General features: G+C 56.0%; 1 protein-coding gene across 2 annotated transcripts; it reads left to right on the top strand.

Annotated features, from left to right (window-relative positions):
- The first annotated feature begins 153 nt into the window (after positions 1-153).
- Positions 154-6,990, top strand: Mpst (mercaptopyruvate sulfurtransferase). 2 transcript variants are annotated; one of them, XM_026410210.2, is made up of 3 exons: positions 154-228; positions 3,707-4,328; positions 6,389-6,990. In XM_026410210.2, exons 2-3 carry the CDS (start codon positions 3,734-3,736, stop codon positions 6,685-6,687), a joined length of 894 nt encoding a protein of 297 aa, XP_026265995.2. In that variant the 5' UTR covers positions 154-228; positions 3,707-3,733; the 3' UTR covers positions 6,688-6,990. The 2 variants fall into 2 exon arrangements, with proteins under 2 accessions (XP_026265995.2, XP_026265994.2); XM_026410209.2 differs by lacking the exon at positions 154-228 and adding an exon at positions 243-312.
- The last annotated feature ends 7,101 nt before the right edge of the window (positions 6,991-14,091 follow it).

Below are 14,091 nucleotides of genomic sequence, written 5' to 3'. Positions count from 1 at the left end.
GCCCCCACTCCGGCAAGAAGGCCCCGGACGAGCCTGGGCTCCGGGTGCCTCTGAGACCCCAGGGGGCTGCCCGGGGCGCCGGGCGGCCAGCGGGAGGCGAGCTATCCGGCCTCGCGGCGCCGGCGTCTCCCCCCGCGGGCCCGGCCGGTGGAAGGCGCCGGCAGCGGCGGCTCCGAGTGGCCAGGGCGGTGGGCTGTGTCCGAGTCTCCTCCCTTGGGCCCATCGCAGGTTGGTGGCGGAAGGAGGGGACCAAGGCGGGTGCGGGGAGGGGGCGCCATGGCAGAGGCAGGGAGCCGGGAGCCCGAGACCCGGGTAACTGCTGCCCGCCGCGTCGCGACGGCCGGTCGGTAGCGGGAGGGCTCTCCTTGGGGTGCGCGGCGCGGGACTTCCCGCGCGGCCCTAGCGGAGGAGGGGGCGCCGTCTGGGAGCGAAGGGTGGCCAGGGCGCACTTAATTCGCCCTAAGGGGCTCTGTCCAGGGCTGCTTGGGGTCGCCTGCAGGGTGGGGTGGGGGCGAGTGGTGGGAGGAAGGTCGCCCCTAGGTTGGTGTGACCTGGTGCCACTTGGGGAAGGAGGGCCGAGGAGGACCCTTAAAGCCATTCAGAGAGGCCCCCAGGAGAACTGGCAGAGGACTTGCCAGAGTGAAATGAAAGTAAACGGTCGGGGCCTGCGGCCTGCCCGGGTGGCCTCACTGCCTGCTCCTAGGGTGTCACTCAGTTCCTCCAACAGTCCTGCCTAGCAGGACAGGGACTTCTTCACAAGGGAGGCCGAGGAGTTGAGAGGGACCTAGTCCCAGCTCTAAGCCCACCCTGGGGAGCTGTCTTTCCCCACCCGGCTCACTGCTGAAGTCACCGCTTTTTAAAATATTGCATTTGTTTTTAATCGAACCTAGTTAATTCTAAATTTATAAAAGTTGAATTTTAACAGTGGTTGTTTAATAACCAGTTGGCAAAAATCCCTGAAATTTAGCCTTGGCTCTGTCTGGCAAACTGGGAGGAGGCCCATGCTATAGGCTGTTCCCAGTCCTGGAGTGTTATCCGCAGGACCCCCTCCCCGCTTTTTAAAAATTGTCCTGACCTAATTTCTCACAGCTTCTTGCAAAAATTCAAATTTTGATAAGCATTTAACCAGGGAATCCTCTCTGCCTTGGGCTTAATGGTGGTGAGGGAGGTACCAGGGGTGGTCAGGGGACCCCTGAGTGCCCACCTCGATGGGATTGGCAGAGCCCACACTTGACTTAGTGCAGTTATGTGCACCCCTGAGATGGGCCTGGGGCTACCCTGTACATCCTGGGGTTCTTCATCCCCCAGGTCCCCTTACAATGATCTTGGCCCACTGTGCACACAGGGACCTCATCCCTTCTCCTGGTCCCTGCCCTGCAGGAACACCCACAGCCTGCCCTTTCAGACCCTCCCCCATAGCCCACCATCCTTTGTGAGAACTGCCTGTCAATCAAGCAGGGGGTGCAGGACAGGATGACAGACCTCTGAAGTCCCACCCAATCCTAAAATTCTTGTGTGGGGGGGAGGGGGTATTTATTTATTTATTTTTGGTACTAAGTATTAAACCCAGGGGCACTTAACCTTTTAGCTATATCCTGAGTCCTTTTTATTTTTTATTTTGACACAGTGTCTCCCTAAGTTTCTGAGGGACTCACAAGTTGCTGAGGCTGGCCTCCTTCCTCAGCCTCCTGAGTGGCTGGGATTACAGGCATGCACCACTGCCCCAGGTCAAGTTCTAAAATTCTAAGATTCTCAATTTGCTGCCATGGGTTCAGGTTCAAGGCCACCTGAGAGAAAACTGAAAGAAATAATGAGATTTCATTAGGCCATTTTTAATGATTATTAAGACCCCATGGGTAGTGCATGACGGTGGCCCTTTTCCGTTTATTATTTAATCTTCTCTGTAAGAGTGAAGGTTGGCTGCCCCCTTGCGAGGCCCAGATGTGCCCACCATCACACAAGCAGTTAGGCAGTCGTGTGGTCTTTGCACTGACTCTGGGGTGGGGCTCTCTGACTCCCAAACCATGGTGCTTTTCACTCTGATTGAATCTTTGGGGAGAGAAAAGCAAGGGTCCCCAAGAATGATGGGGCTCCAGGAGCTTGTATGGTTCGCAAGTGAGACCAGCAGCACCCCAGTATTATGTAACTGTGGCACACCCTGTGGGTACTCGGATCACCCTTTAGCCAAAGCCCCTGGCACCCTCCTTATCCCCAAAGTCAAGTGGAAGGTCCCATTTTGGACGGCCACCTCCTCCAGGAAGCCTCCAGCCCCCCGACCGAGGTAGCCGTCCTCCTGTCCGCATTGAGCTCCAGGCTTTCCTCAGTTGCTAGAGAAGGCTGCAGCCTGTCTCCCCCTGGGCCTGGCCAAGTCAGGAGTTGCTCGGAATCCAGCACAGGGCCTGACGCTGTGGGTGAAGTCGGTTCCTGACAGCCCGCTTTGAGGAGACTGGGGTGGGGGCACCGAGTGCTCAACAGGCTCTGCCCCGGGTCAGCTCTGTGACCAAGGGTGGTGCACTTAATCCTCAGCTGCAGGTTGGCCCACTCAGAAGACAGGCCTTCTGCCACCACTGAGGCTGTGGCCCTAGCATGTGGTCTAGCCTCCAGGGACATTCCACGAGCCCTGCTCTCTACCTGCTTCGTGTCACTGATAGGACTACCTTGTGTGGATGTAAGGTCTGGGCCCTACCTAGGGTCCACCTGAGAGGGCCACATGCCCAGCCACCTCCCTGGTAGGGCCCTGCCTCTGCCTGGCAGGAGGGGTCCTTTTCTGTAACCTGCACGGAGGCCCCCTATGGAGCAGGGCACCAGCCGTCATAAGTGGACTTGAAGTATTTGGGGAGCCTGCCCTGGAATGTGGGGACTGCCACTTCCTGGGCTGGTGAGCTGATTCCCTGACAGCCCTGTCCTGCAAAGGGGCTGTCACTGTGGTGCTGCTAAAGACAGGCCAGAGAGAAAACAGGCTGGGCACAAACTGGCCTTCCTGGACTCCCGGAGCCAGCCCCAGGCTGGGCAGTCGGTCTGGGCAGTGGGTCTGGACCAGGCTGCCTAAGGTGGAGCCTGTTGCCACAGGACACTTTAGTGCCCTTCTGTGAACCTCCATCTCCCCTTCTGTGAAATGGTGACAATATCAAACCTCTAAGGTCCCTCGATGGACAAGTAATTGACAGTCTGCTGTGTCTGGGGCTTTTCCGGGGTATTGTGAGCAGTAAGTGATACCGGGGGACAGTGACCCCCGCTCCCCATTCCTCTTGGGCATCTTACTGAAATGCCTGGTGACCCAGTGAGGCGTTGCAGCAGGGCTTGCCGGGTGGGAAAGGAGGCAGAGGTGACTCTAAGGGAGGGGCTGAGACTTTGGCCTTGATTGCTTTAAAGTGTCAGTGAGCCTTCCCGCCCCTGCTCCCACCCCACTAAGGGCCTGCCCAGCGAGCTGCACGCAGGGGTCTGCCTGACCCTCTCCTGGGGTTCCTGGTCATTCGGTCACTTGGAGCTGTGTACACATCCCAGGCCGCGCAGAGGGAGGCCCAGGGTGACCCGTCTGCTTGGGCTCCCCCCAGTGCCGTCTGCATTCCTGGACTCTGCCCGGAGCGGGCTCCACGCCCCCACCCACCAGGCCCCAGCCCCTGCTCCAGCCCAGCGGTGCAATCATTCCGCGCCCTGGGGCCCGCCTCTGCCTCCCTTCCCTCCTGACATCTTCCCTGTCGCGCAGACCTGCAGCCCCAGTGTCGCCGCCGCCATGGCCGGTCCGCAGCTCTTCCGCGCGCTGGTGTCCGCGCAGTGGGTGGCCGAGGCGCTGAGGGCCCCGCGGGCCGGGCAGCCCTTGCAGCTGCTGGATGCCTCCTGGTACCTGCCCAAACTGGGCCGTGACGCGCGCCGCGAGTTCGAGGAGCGCCACATCCCAGGCGCAGCCTTCTTTGACCTCGACCAGTGCAGCGACCGCACATCGCCCTACGACCACATGCTGCCCAGCGCCGCGCAGTTCGCCGAGTACGCGGGCAGCCTGGGCGTGGGCGCCGCCACCCACGTCGTGGTCTACGACTCCAGCGACCAGGGCCTTTACGCGGCGCCGCGCGTCTGGTGGATGTTCCGCGCCTTTGGCCACCGCACCGTGTCGTTGCTCGACGGCGGCCTCCGAAACTGGCTGCGCCAGAGCCTCCCACTCAGCTCAGGCAAGAGCCGCCCGGCGCCCGCAGAGTTCCATGCCCAGCTCGACCCCGCCTTCGTCAAGACCTACGAGGACATCAAGGACAACCTGGAGTCCCGGCACTTCCAGGTGGTGGACGCCCGTGCCGCTGGCCGCTTCCGTGGAACCGAGCCTGAGCCCAGAGACGGTAACTTAAAGGGGCCGGGAGGTGGCCTGGGGCTGGGGCAGGGCTGGCCTGCGCCCTGGCGCTTCCTGGCCCTGCCCTCCCTTTCGGGCCCAGGGCACCTTCCTCTCTAAGCCTCACTGTCCCCTCCTGGGCCTCGGGCAGTGGCCACTCCGAGCAGGTGGGGAACCCAGAGTGAGAACCCCAGCGCTCCCACCCCAGTGCTGTGCGTGGCTTCAGTGGGGGAAGTGGGGGACAGTCCCCAGTTTGGAAACCAAGGGATGAGTCCCGTCAGGTCGGGCCAGAGCAGGAAGGGCTTCTCCCAGAGGGATGATGCTTGCAGAAGGGCCATGGAGAGGACACCAACCGGGTGTCGGCTACATTTCCCAGGGCACCATTTTTGACCCTATGGTTCACCTGAGAAGGGCACCACCTGGGTCCTGCTGCGTCCCCAGCCCACCTGGATTCAGAGCCCACCTCAGATTGCCCTGGCTGTGTGACATCCAGCAGGTCACCCAATCTCTCTGAACCTCAGCCCCTGCTGGTGTGCACTGTGAGCACTGGGGACATAAAGAGTGCAGTGAGAGTCTAAAGAGAGCAAGTGTGTAAAGCACTCTGCTCTGATTTGCACACCCAGATAAGCTGCAGGGGACGGGAAGTGATGTGATTAACGTATACTTATCTGGCCATTTTTTTTTTTTTAGAGAGAGAATTTTTAAATATTTTTTATTTTTCGGTGGACACAACATCTTTTTATTTTATTTATTTTTTATGTGGTGCTGAGGATCGAACCCAGCACCCTGCACATGCCAGGCGAGCGCGCTACCACTTGAGCCACATCCCCAGCCCCACCATGGTGGCTTTCAGAGGTGGTTAGCATGTCCCCCATCCATCCGCCCATCCATGGGTGACAGCTAACGGTACACACTTGGTGGGCTTGTTGACGGCTGAGTCAAGCTAACAGGTGTGAAGCCGGCTCCTGCCCAAATCAGCGGGGACTGTCCCTGCCATGCCATCCCTGCTGAAGGGTCCCGGTCGGGCCAAGTGCACCTGTAGTCTCCACCTCAGTCCAGCAGGGCGGGTGCTCTTTGCTTGGTGGCCTCTGGGTGTGGGAAGCCCTGACTGTAGGTGGCACCCTGGCTTGACAGCCTGCTCTTCGCCCCTCTGGGCTGGCTGGGTGATGCCCCTGACTGAGCCCCGCGTCTGCATCTGTTCACTCGGGATGCATGGTCCCTTCCAGGGATCGGGACAGGGGTAGGTCAGCAGCTCCCCCTAGGTTGTCACCCCTGCGTGACACAGAAGCTGCCCTAGAGCTTTGCCCTGGAGTCTGAACCGCCCAGATTGGAGTCACTGGCTGTGCGGGTCCCTTTTGTTGTGAGCCCCACCACCCAGCCCCTATTCCTGGCTGAGCCCTGCTCCCTTTGCGAGCTCCCAGCCTCCCTCTGGGCAGCGTGGCTGCTGCTCAGTAGCCCCAGCTCTGGATGGCACCGGCTTACGCCTTCTCTGCCCGTGACAGTGACGAGCCAGGGCAGGCGAGACTTTGTGCCTTATTCTCCTCCTTTACAAAAGGGGAGGTGACGGTTGGTTTCCATGGAGGATTAAGGGAATAATGCTGCGAGGGGCTCCCGAGACAGCGTTCAGCAATGTCCACTCTGGCGCCCCCTGCGGCACTGTAGGACTTGTCATGATGCCCAGCTGCCCAGCTCTTGCCTGTCTGTCCTGCCAGATCCAGACCCCTCGCCTGCAAGTGCTACAGGTTCTGGCTGGACAGAGGTCACACTGAGGGCTCTGGGGCTCCCAGGTGCACATCAGGAAGCCTGGGGCCCGCTGTGGCCCTGGGGGGAGCCCATTTTAAGGGTCAAACTCCAGACAGCAGTTTGCTAGATGCACTGATCCCCAGCGTCGCTGTCTGCACAACGGGGCAAACTCTTATGTGCTGAGCTTCGTGTTGTGAGGACCCCGTGAGATGGTGCAGGACAGGGCTTGGCACCCGCCTGCCTGGGAGCCCCGACGTGCAGCCTCACACACGGGGTGCCCCTCACACCACCTTCCATCTCTCCTCTCCTCCCCGCTCTCCTCCACAGGCATCGAGCCCGGCCACATCCCCGGCACGGTGAATATCCCCTTCACGGAATTCCTGACTCAGGAGGGCCTGGAGAAGAGCCCCGAGGAGATCAGCCGTCTGTTCCAGGAGAAAAAGGTGGACCTTTCCAAACCACTGGTGGCCACCTGTGGCTCTGGCGTCACGGCCTGCCATGTGGCACTGGGGGCCTACCTCTGTGGCAAGGCCGATGTGCCCATCTACGATGGCTCCTGGGTGGAGTGGTACATGCGTGCCCAGCCAGAAGAGATCATCTCCGAGGGCCAGGGGAAGACCCACTGAGGCTGGGCAGGATGGACACCGGCCAGCTCAGGGACGCCTGACCACCAGCAGTGCCCAGCCTGGTGGCTCTGACTCTATTTTGCCTGAAACAGTGTTTCCTCATCCAGCTCAGGTGGCATTCAGGGTGCCATCGGAGACCAGGAATTCCATTGACTCAAGGGCTCCCAATGGAGGTGGGGGTGCTGGCAGAGGCACTGGGGAGGGGGCCAGAACCCCGAACCGCCCCACCCCGCCTGGTGCTGAGCTGGGGCCCCGCCTCCCTTCTGTTTTACTATTGAGGAAATAAAACAGTCAAGCACTGTCGCTGTGGGGCTGCCTGGGTGCCCTGTCCCGCAGGCTCAGCAAAGGTGGCTCCACAGGGCCCCAGGGTCTCCGTGTGACCAGAATGCCCCCTGGCAAACACTCCTCCAGCCCCATGGTCCTGGGGTCTCTCTCTGACTTTTGGACTGTTTCAGGTGAATTTCATTGTGACATGTTGGGGTCCCACCCAAGCCCCCGGTATACAGCGCATCTGACTCAATAGAGAGAGGTGTCCACAGCTCAGCAGGAGGCTGTCCCAGCCCAGCCGGAGTGTTCTGGGGAAAGGCTGAGTTTGGCCAGTGGGGAACCTGGTACAAACTCTGGGAAGTGGCTCTTGCAGGCTGGTCCCTGGGTGGGGACTAGCTGGGTGGGGCAGCCAGAGGAGAGGGCGTCCTTTTTGCTCTGGTTCCCGCTGCTCCAGGCTCTGCCCTCCGTGTTTAATCTCTGTGTAGAGCAGGGTGCAGGCATCTGAGAAGACCCCGTCCCCCTGCCAGGACCTGGGCCACCTCTCCCCATCATCCCAGGCCCCAGATGGCATCTCAGTAGCAAAACGCAGGCCATGTCAGTCATTCCTAGGGAAACCTTGGAAGTGACCTTGTCTGTTTCTTTCTCCGGAAACAAAACCAGAGAGAGGCACTGCCTTCCCAAGATGCATTTACAAGAGAGCCTGGGCCAGGTTCGGGGCTCCTGGCTCTGAATGCATTCACCCTCCCTTCAACTTCCCTCTGGTGCTGAATCAGTTCCCAAGTTCACAAGGACAGAGAGGCGCTGAGCCAACAGCACAGAAGCTTGGTTCTATGACTGAGACATTCAAAGGAGGTCCTGCCTCTCTGAACCTCAGTCTCTTCATCTGTAAATGGGGAAAATGATCCACACCTGTAAAACCAGCAACTTGGGAGGATGAGGCAGGAGGATCACAAGGTCAAGGTTGGCCTTGACAACTTAGTGAGACCCTGTCTCAAAAACTAAAAGAGCTGGTGTTGTAGTTCAGTGATGCCGAACCACCAAATTCAATCCCTAGGACTGAAAAATAAAAATAAAAAGGTGGGGAGGGTCATGGAATAATGTCCACCTCACAAGAAGGGAATCCGGACAAGAACTGGCGCTGGGGGGAGAGACCAGTGAGTGCTGGAACTGATTTCCCCGCCTTCACAAAGGTTCCAAACCCACTGTGCAATGTTTCATTGACAACAGGCTAATTTTACAGGAGAGAAAACCAGCTCGAAGAGGTTGGGTGATGTGCCCAGGAACACACGTTCAAAGCAGCCGAGGAGAGCTGCAATTCTGGTGGCTTTCCACGTTGGGGGATCTAGAAGAAGTGGGTGCTCCCCCAGCTCCAGGGGGGGGGGAGCCTTGAACAGTGGTGTGAAAGCAAGTGTGTGGGTTAGGATGCTTCCTCTCACCGGGCCCAGCCTCCCCCAAGGAAGCCAGAGCTGGTCCCACCAGGGGCTCCTCTCTCCTGAGAAGGTCCCGGATGGGTCTGAACAGCTCAGGGGGACCTGCTCAGAGGCTGGCTAAGGCAGCTGGCCACGCTGCTCTGGGGTGCACAGAGCTGCAGTCTAACTGGCAGTTTTCTGGCTGGCAGTGCCCCAGGGCCCCAAGCAGTCCTGCCCCCTGTGCCCTGAACTCCTGGAATAATGAACCCCCCCAGCCCCACCCCCAGTGTTGTCTAGGCAGAAACTTGCAAAGGGGCAAAGGGGATGAGGACATTTGGGTCCAGTCGGCAAATATTTGCTGAGCTCCCGTCTGCATCAGGGACGCCTGGAAGTGCGTTTTCCGACCTTATCTCCCCAGCTGCGCTGGACGCTGCCCTCCCTGGATCTGCGCCTCCAGGAGGGGATCGGGGTCCAAAGCCCTGAGCACACAGCAGGTGGAGCAGCCGGTGGACCAGGAGAGTGGGTCCCGCAGCTGTGGAATCAGCTTCGCAGGTGACTCCAGAGGCTGGGGGTGTGACGGTGAAGCCCTAGACATGTGTCCCCTGCAGGAAGGACCCCAGCTAGAGCAGCACCAGGAAGCTCCGTCATCTGGAGCTCCTGGGGAATGAGTCATTCTGGGAGGACAGAAGTTTCGGGTCAAGGGAAAGCTTTATGATTCTAAGCACCAAAATGGAACCTATCACCCCCCAGGGGTGGGCTCCCCTGAACCCCGTGGCTTCCTTTCAGGACTTTATTATTGCACGGGGCTGCTCTGTCCTGAACCCAGGGGCCCCCAGGGAGGTGGGGGTGCCGGCAGAGGCACTGGGGTCCTCAGTGCCCTGAGCCTGCTCGCTGCTTGCCCTTCCCACTTCTGGTCTGTGCTCTTGCCTGGCCATCCCCCTGCTGCTCTGCGGCCAGCACTCCCTGGTGAGCCAGCCAGTGACTGGCCTGGGCTGGCAGCCACGCACTGCCTCCTGAACCCAGAGCCCTGCACCCAGGCCTCTGACCCTGCTCTTCCCTCTGCCTGTCCTCTCCATCTCCGTGTGCACAACTGCCACCAACAAGTCCCCATGCCCAGACCTGGCAGTGGATCTGCCCTCCTCCCCCACGGCCCATCAACACGGGGCCCGTCGATTCCCACCTCCACCTTGGCCCAGGTCCCCCCAACACACACTCCAGACACTTGAAACACGTCCAGCTTCACCCCCACCTCCAGGATCTGGGGGGGCACTGAGGAGGAGGAGGACAGCCCCCCAGAGGTGGCATCAAACAGACCCTGGTGACCATGTGCTGGACGGTATGTGAGAGAGGGACACTGAGCAGGGGGGGAGGTGCTTCAGGGTCTGAGGCACCTCCGAATGGGGCAGTTATCCCTTGTGTGAATTCCCTGGGCTGTGTCCCCTACTCCAGGAGGAGAGGTGGCAGGGGACAGCCTCATCTCCCTGGCTGTGGGTGGGGGCAGGTGCCTCGATTTCCTGTCTGTGCAGGAGGGCCATCTGTGGGGTGGCCAGGAAGACGGCTGCTCTGCTACAGGCAGACGGCTGGGGCAGCTAAATCAGAGTCTGTGTTATCCTGTCGCCTACCAACACAGGCACACGCGGGACACCTTCCTCACGGGTGAGGAGTGAGGCTCCCAGGGCCGATGCCCTCGCCTGGCCAGGTGTGCACTCCTGGGGACGGTTCCCGGGACTCTGTGTGAAAGAGCTGCAGTCCTTCTCTTCAAAGAATGCGGCAGCACCTGGCAGAGAAGAAGGCCAGGGGGGAGGCAGCCCCGCCAGGCTCCATAATCAGCCGAGCATGCCACAGACTGCAGAATCCCCAGCCCAGAATGAGGTGGGCGGGCCTCTGGGAGGCCCCAGGGGAGCTGGCACCAGGCCTCCTGGGGGGCCTCCTGGAGTCCTCTTCTCAGCCTTCCTCCCCCACCAGCCTCCACTCCCAGCCTTTCCCTGTCTCTGAACCCTGAACGGCTGGAAATCCACCACAAGCCATTGGAAAAGCAAGTCAGGTTGTGTGGCGGGCTCAGGGAACCTGGGGCTGTTTCCGGAGCGTGTGCAAGGGAGGGACTTTAGTGCTCGTGTAACCCAAGGCAAGCTGTGGACAGGTGGAGCTGTACTCCAGGACAGGATCATTTATTTATTTATTTATCTATTTATTTATTTATTTGGTCCTGGGGATTGAACTCGGGCACTCGACCACTGAGCCACATGCCCAGCCCTATCTTGCATTTTATTTAGAGACAGGGTCTCACTGAGTTGCTTAGCATCTCACAGTTGCTGAGGCTGGCTTTGAACCCACGATCCTCCTGCCTCAGCCTCCTGAGCTGCTGGGATTACAGGCGTGCCCAGCCTTAAGAAGTATTTACTAAAGATCCTAAAGTAAAATAGTAACAGAGACAACTAGAGGAAGTTGTAGACCCAATATTTTTAAAATAACAGCATTTATTTATCTATTTACTTATTTTATTTATTTATGATGAGGGTTGAACCCAGGACCTTGTGTACACTCAGCTTGCATTTTACTGCTGAGTTACAACTCCAGTTCCTCAAAATACTGTTTGTTTATTTTTAATGAATCGTGGTGGAGGAGACAACTTGTGAACTCTGAATAAGTTTCAAAGCTCCCTGAGGATTCCTGGGCATTTCCCTCTCGGGCCAGTCCTCTTCTCCCAGCAGCCGCTGCTACAGCTTCTGTGTGTCATCCAGAGAAGATGTGTGCCTACACCATAGATCACATATGTGTGTATATGTTGACTCTTTTTTTTTGTTGTTGTTGTTAATCAACAGCATTTTTTCCTAATAGGGAAGCTCTAGAGACATCTCTACTAAAATCAGGAACAAGACAAGGCAAGGGTGACGGCTGTCCCCACTCCTGTTTCCTAGTGCACTGGAGGTGTCAGCCAATGCAATCAGACAAGAGAAATCATTAAAGACATAAGAATAGAAAAGACAGAGGGGAGACTCTCTCTGTTTTCAGGCAATACGATAGTGCACCTGAAATGCCCTAGACAGTGAATAATCGAAATTACTCAAACAATAAAAGAAACCAGAGAGGTGTAAAATTCAATAGTTTCATATACTCAAACAATAGTTAGAGAAAAGAGTGGTAGAGAAAATCTCATAGCAACAACAACAACAAATGGATTTAAAAATACAAAAATGATTGTAAGAAATGTGTAAAAACTATTGAGGAAGACTTTACAGTAATCTCCTAAAAGACCTCAAAATAGATTTGAACTAATGCAAAGACATCACGTGTCATCATTGCATAGGACAACTCAGCATCACAAAAATGTCAGTTGTTCCCAAGTCCACTGACAATTTGACACAGCTTCACTAAAACCCCAGTGAGCTGCCTGAGGGAGCAAGGGGAGCTGGCAGATGGGTCCCCTGGGGAGTGGATGCAAGTGTCGCAGGAGAACACTGAGGGGGGCCAGCAAAGGACAGACCCTCGAAACTCCTTCTGTAAAACAGCTGTGGGCAGGGTGCAGAGGTGCACACCTGTAATCCCAGTGGCCCAGGAGGCTGGAGCAGGGAGATAGAAAGTTCAAAGCCAGCCTCAGCAACTTAGCAAAACCCTGTCTCTCAATAAAATATTTTTTAAAGGGGCTGGGATGTGGCTCAGTGGTTAAGCACGCCTGGGTTCAATCCTAGGTACAAAAAAAAAAAAATAGTGACTTGTGCATAAATAGAGCAATGGAACAGAACAGAGTCCAGAGACGGGCCCAGGTATGCACAGTGGAGCAGCATCGGAGACAGGTGCCTACCCAAGCCTTGGGACCAAGGAACTTGTTACTAAAGGTGCTGGGATAACTGACTGGCATCCAGAAAGAGGTTTGAATCCATGTGTCACACTTTGTGGGACAGAATCCAAATAGATCAGGAATCTAAATGTAAAAAAATGAACCCAACCAAGTACCGAAAGGAAACACGGGCGAGCCTCTCTGTGGGTGGAAGGCTTTATAACTGACTCCAAACCCAAATACAACAAAATAACTATGCACCAACTGACACAACTACAACACAAACAGTAAACAAAAACCCCGTTATCCAAAGGAAAAAAAAAAGAACTAATGATATGGGAGAAAATATTTGCACCTGTATCACAAAGAAATAATGTCCCGACTAATCAAACACTCAAGAACTGAGGCAGTAGGGCTGCAGTTGGGGCTCAGTGGTGGAGCGCTCGCCTAGCACGTGTGAGGCACTGGAGCTGATCTTCAGCACCACGTAAAAGTAAATAAAAAGCAAAGGTATGTGTCCACCTACAACTAAAATGTCTTAAAAACTGAGATAACAAAAAATCTTATTGGATAATGGCTTCATTACCTGTGAACACACACACACACACACACACACACACACACAGATTCTTAAAGCAGCCAGCCCTTACACAAACAAGAGGCTCTTCAGCAGCAGAGAAAAGCATATTTAAATAGCATTCCTCACCCATCAGGATGGCGGAAGTGAACACCTGGAAACACGCTCCGCGTGGCTGAGGTTTGGGGACACAGGCCTGCTCCTATTTGCCGGTGAGAACACAGGTGGGTTCCATCTTTTGGAGGGAAATTTGGCCAGAATGGTGAAACCACGCATGTGCTCACCTTTTGAACCAGCATCGCCCTCTCCTAAGACTTTGCCTCCGTCAGTATGAGAATACTCATGCTTACTTGAGGTACTTGATCTGGTATTATTTGTGCATGTGAAATATTGGAAGCAGCCTAAATGTCCACGTCTATGCAGAAGTCATATGAATTGCTGGAAAACCAGCAGGACATTCACACAGGGAACACCGGCCTGTGGCATGATGTGAAGTGGTTTCTAGGACAGAAGTAACTGAAAACCAGGAAAGCCCGAGAGAACCCATACTGTTCTGTGTATCCTTTTGTGTAACAAAGGGAAAGATGAAAAGGTACTTGTATCTATTCATTCCTGCCAAAGGACACACTGAAGAATAAACCTGCCAGTCCAGGTGGTGCTCACCTGTCATCCCAGCAGCTTGGGAGGCTGAGGCAGGAGGATCGTGAGTTCAAAGCCAGCCTCAGCAAGTTAGCAAGGCCTAAGCAACTCAGTGAGACCCCGACTCTAAACAAAATAGAAAAAAAAAAGGGCGTGGCTGTGGCTCAGTGGTTAAGCACTCCTGGGTTAAGTGCTCTCAGAACAACAACCATAAAGAGCCTGAGGCCGGAGGCAGGGGAAACAGGTGGTGGATGGAAGCCAAGGGAGCGGCCCTTTCTTTGTGCAGTTTTGAAAAACTAAAAAAATCCATCAACAAAATGTTGGCAAGGATGTGGGGAAAAGGTCCACTTGCACACTGCTGGTGGGACTGCAAATTGGTGCAAACACTCTGGCAAGCAGCCTGAGATTCCTCAGAAAACTTGGGATGGATCCACCCTTTGACCCAGCTATCTCACCCCTCAGTTTATACCCAAAGGACTTAAAACCAGCATATGACAGTGACGCAGCCACATCAATGTTCACAGCAGCTCAATTCCCAATAGACTATTGGAACCAACGTAAGTGCCCTTCAACAGGTGAATGGATAAAGAAAATGGGGTATATATGCACAATGGAATAGCACTCAGCCATAAAGAAGAATGAAATTATGGCATTTGCCAGTAAATGGATGGAACTGGAGACTATTGTGCTAAGTGAAATAAGCCAGGCCCCCCAAAACCAAAGACTGAATGTTC

The sequence above is a fragment of the Urocitellus parryii genome, chromosome 5 (assembly GCF_045843805.1).
Source record: "Urocitellus parryii isolate mUroPar1 chromosome 5, mUroPar1.hap1, whole genome shotgun sequence".
Lineage (NCBI taxonomy): Eukaryota > Metazoa > Chordata > Mammalia > Rodentia > Sciuridae > Urocitellus > Urocitellus parryii.
Note: the sequence above shows the minus strand (reverse complement) of the source record. Positions and strands in the feature narration are given on the sequence as shown.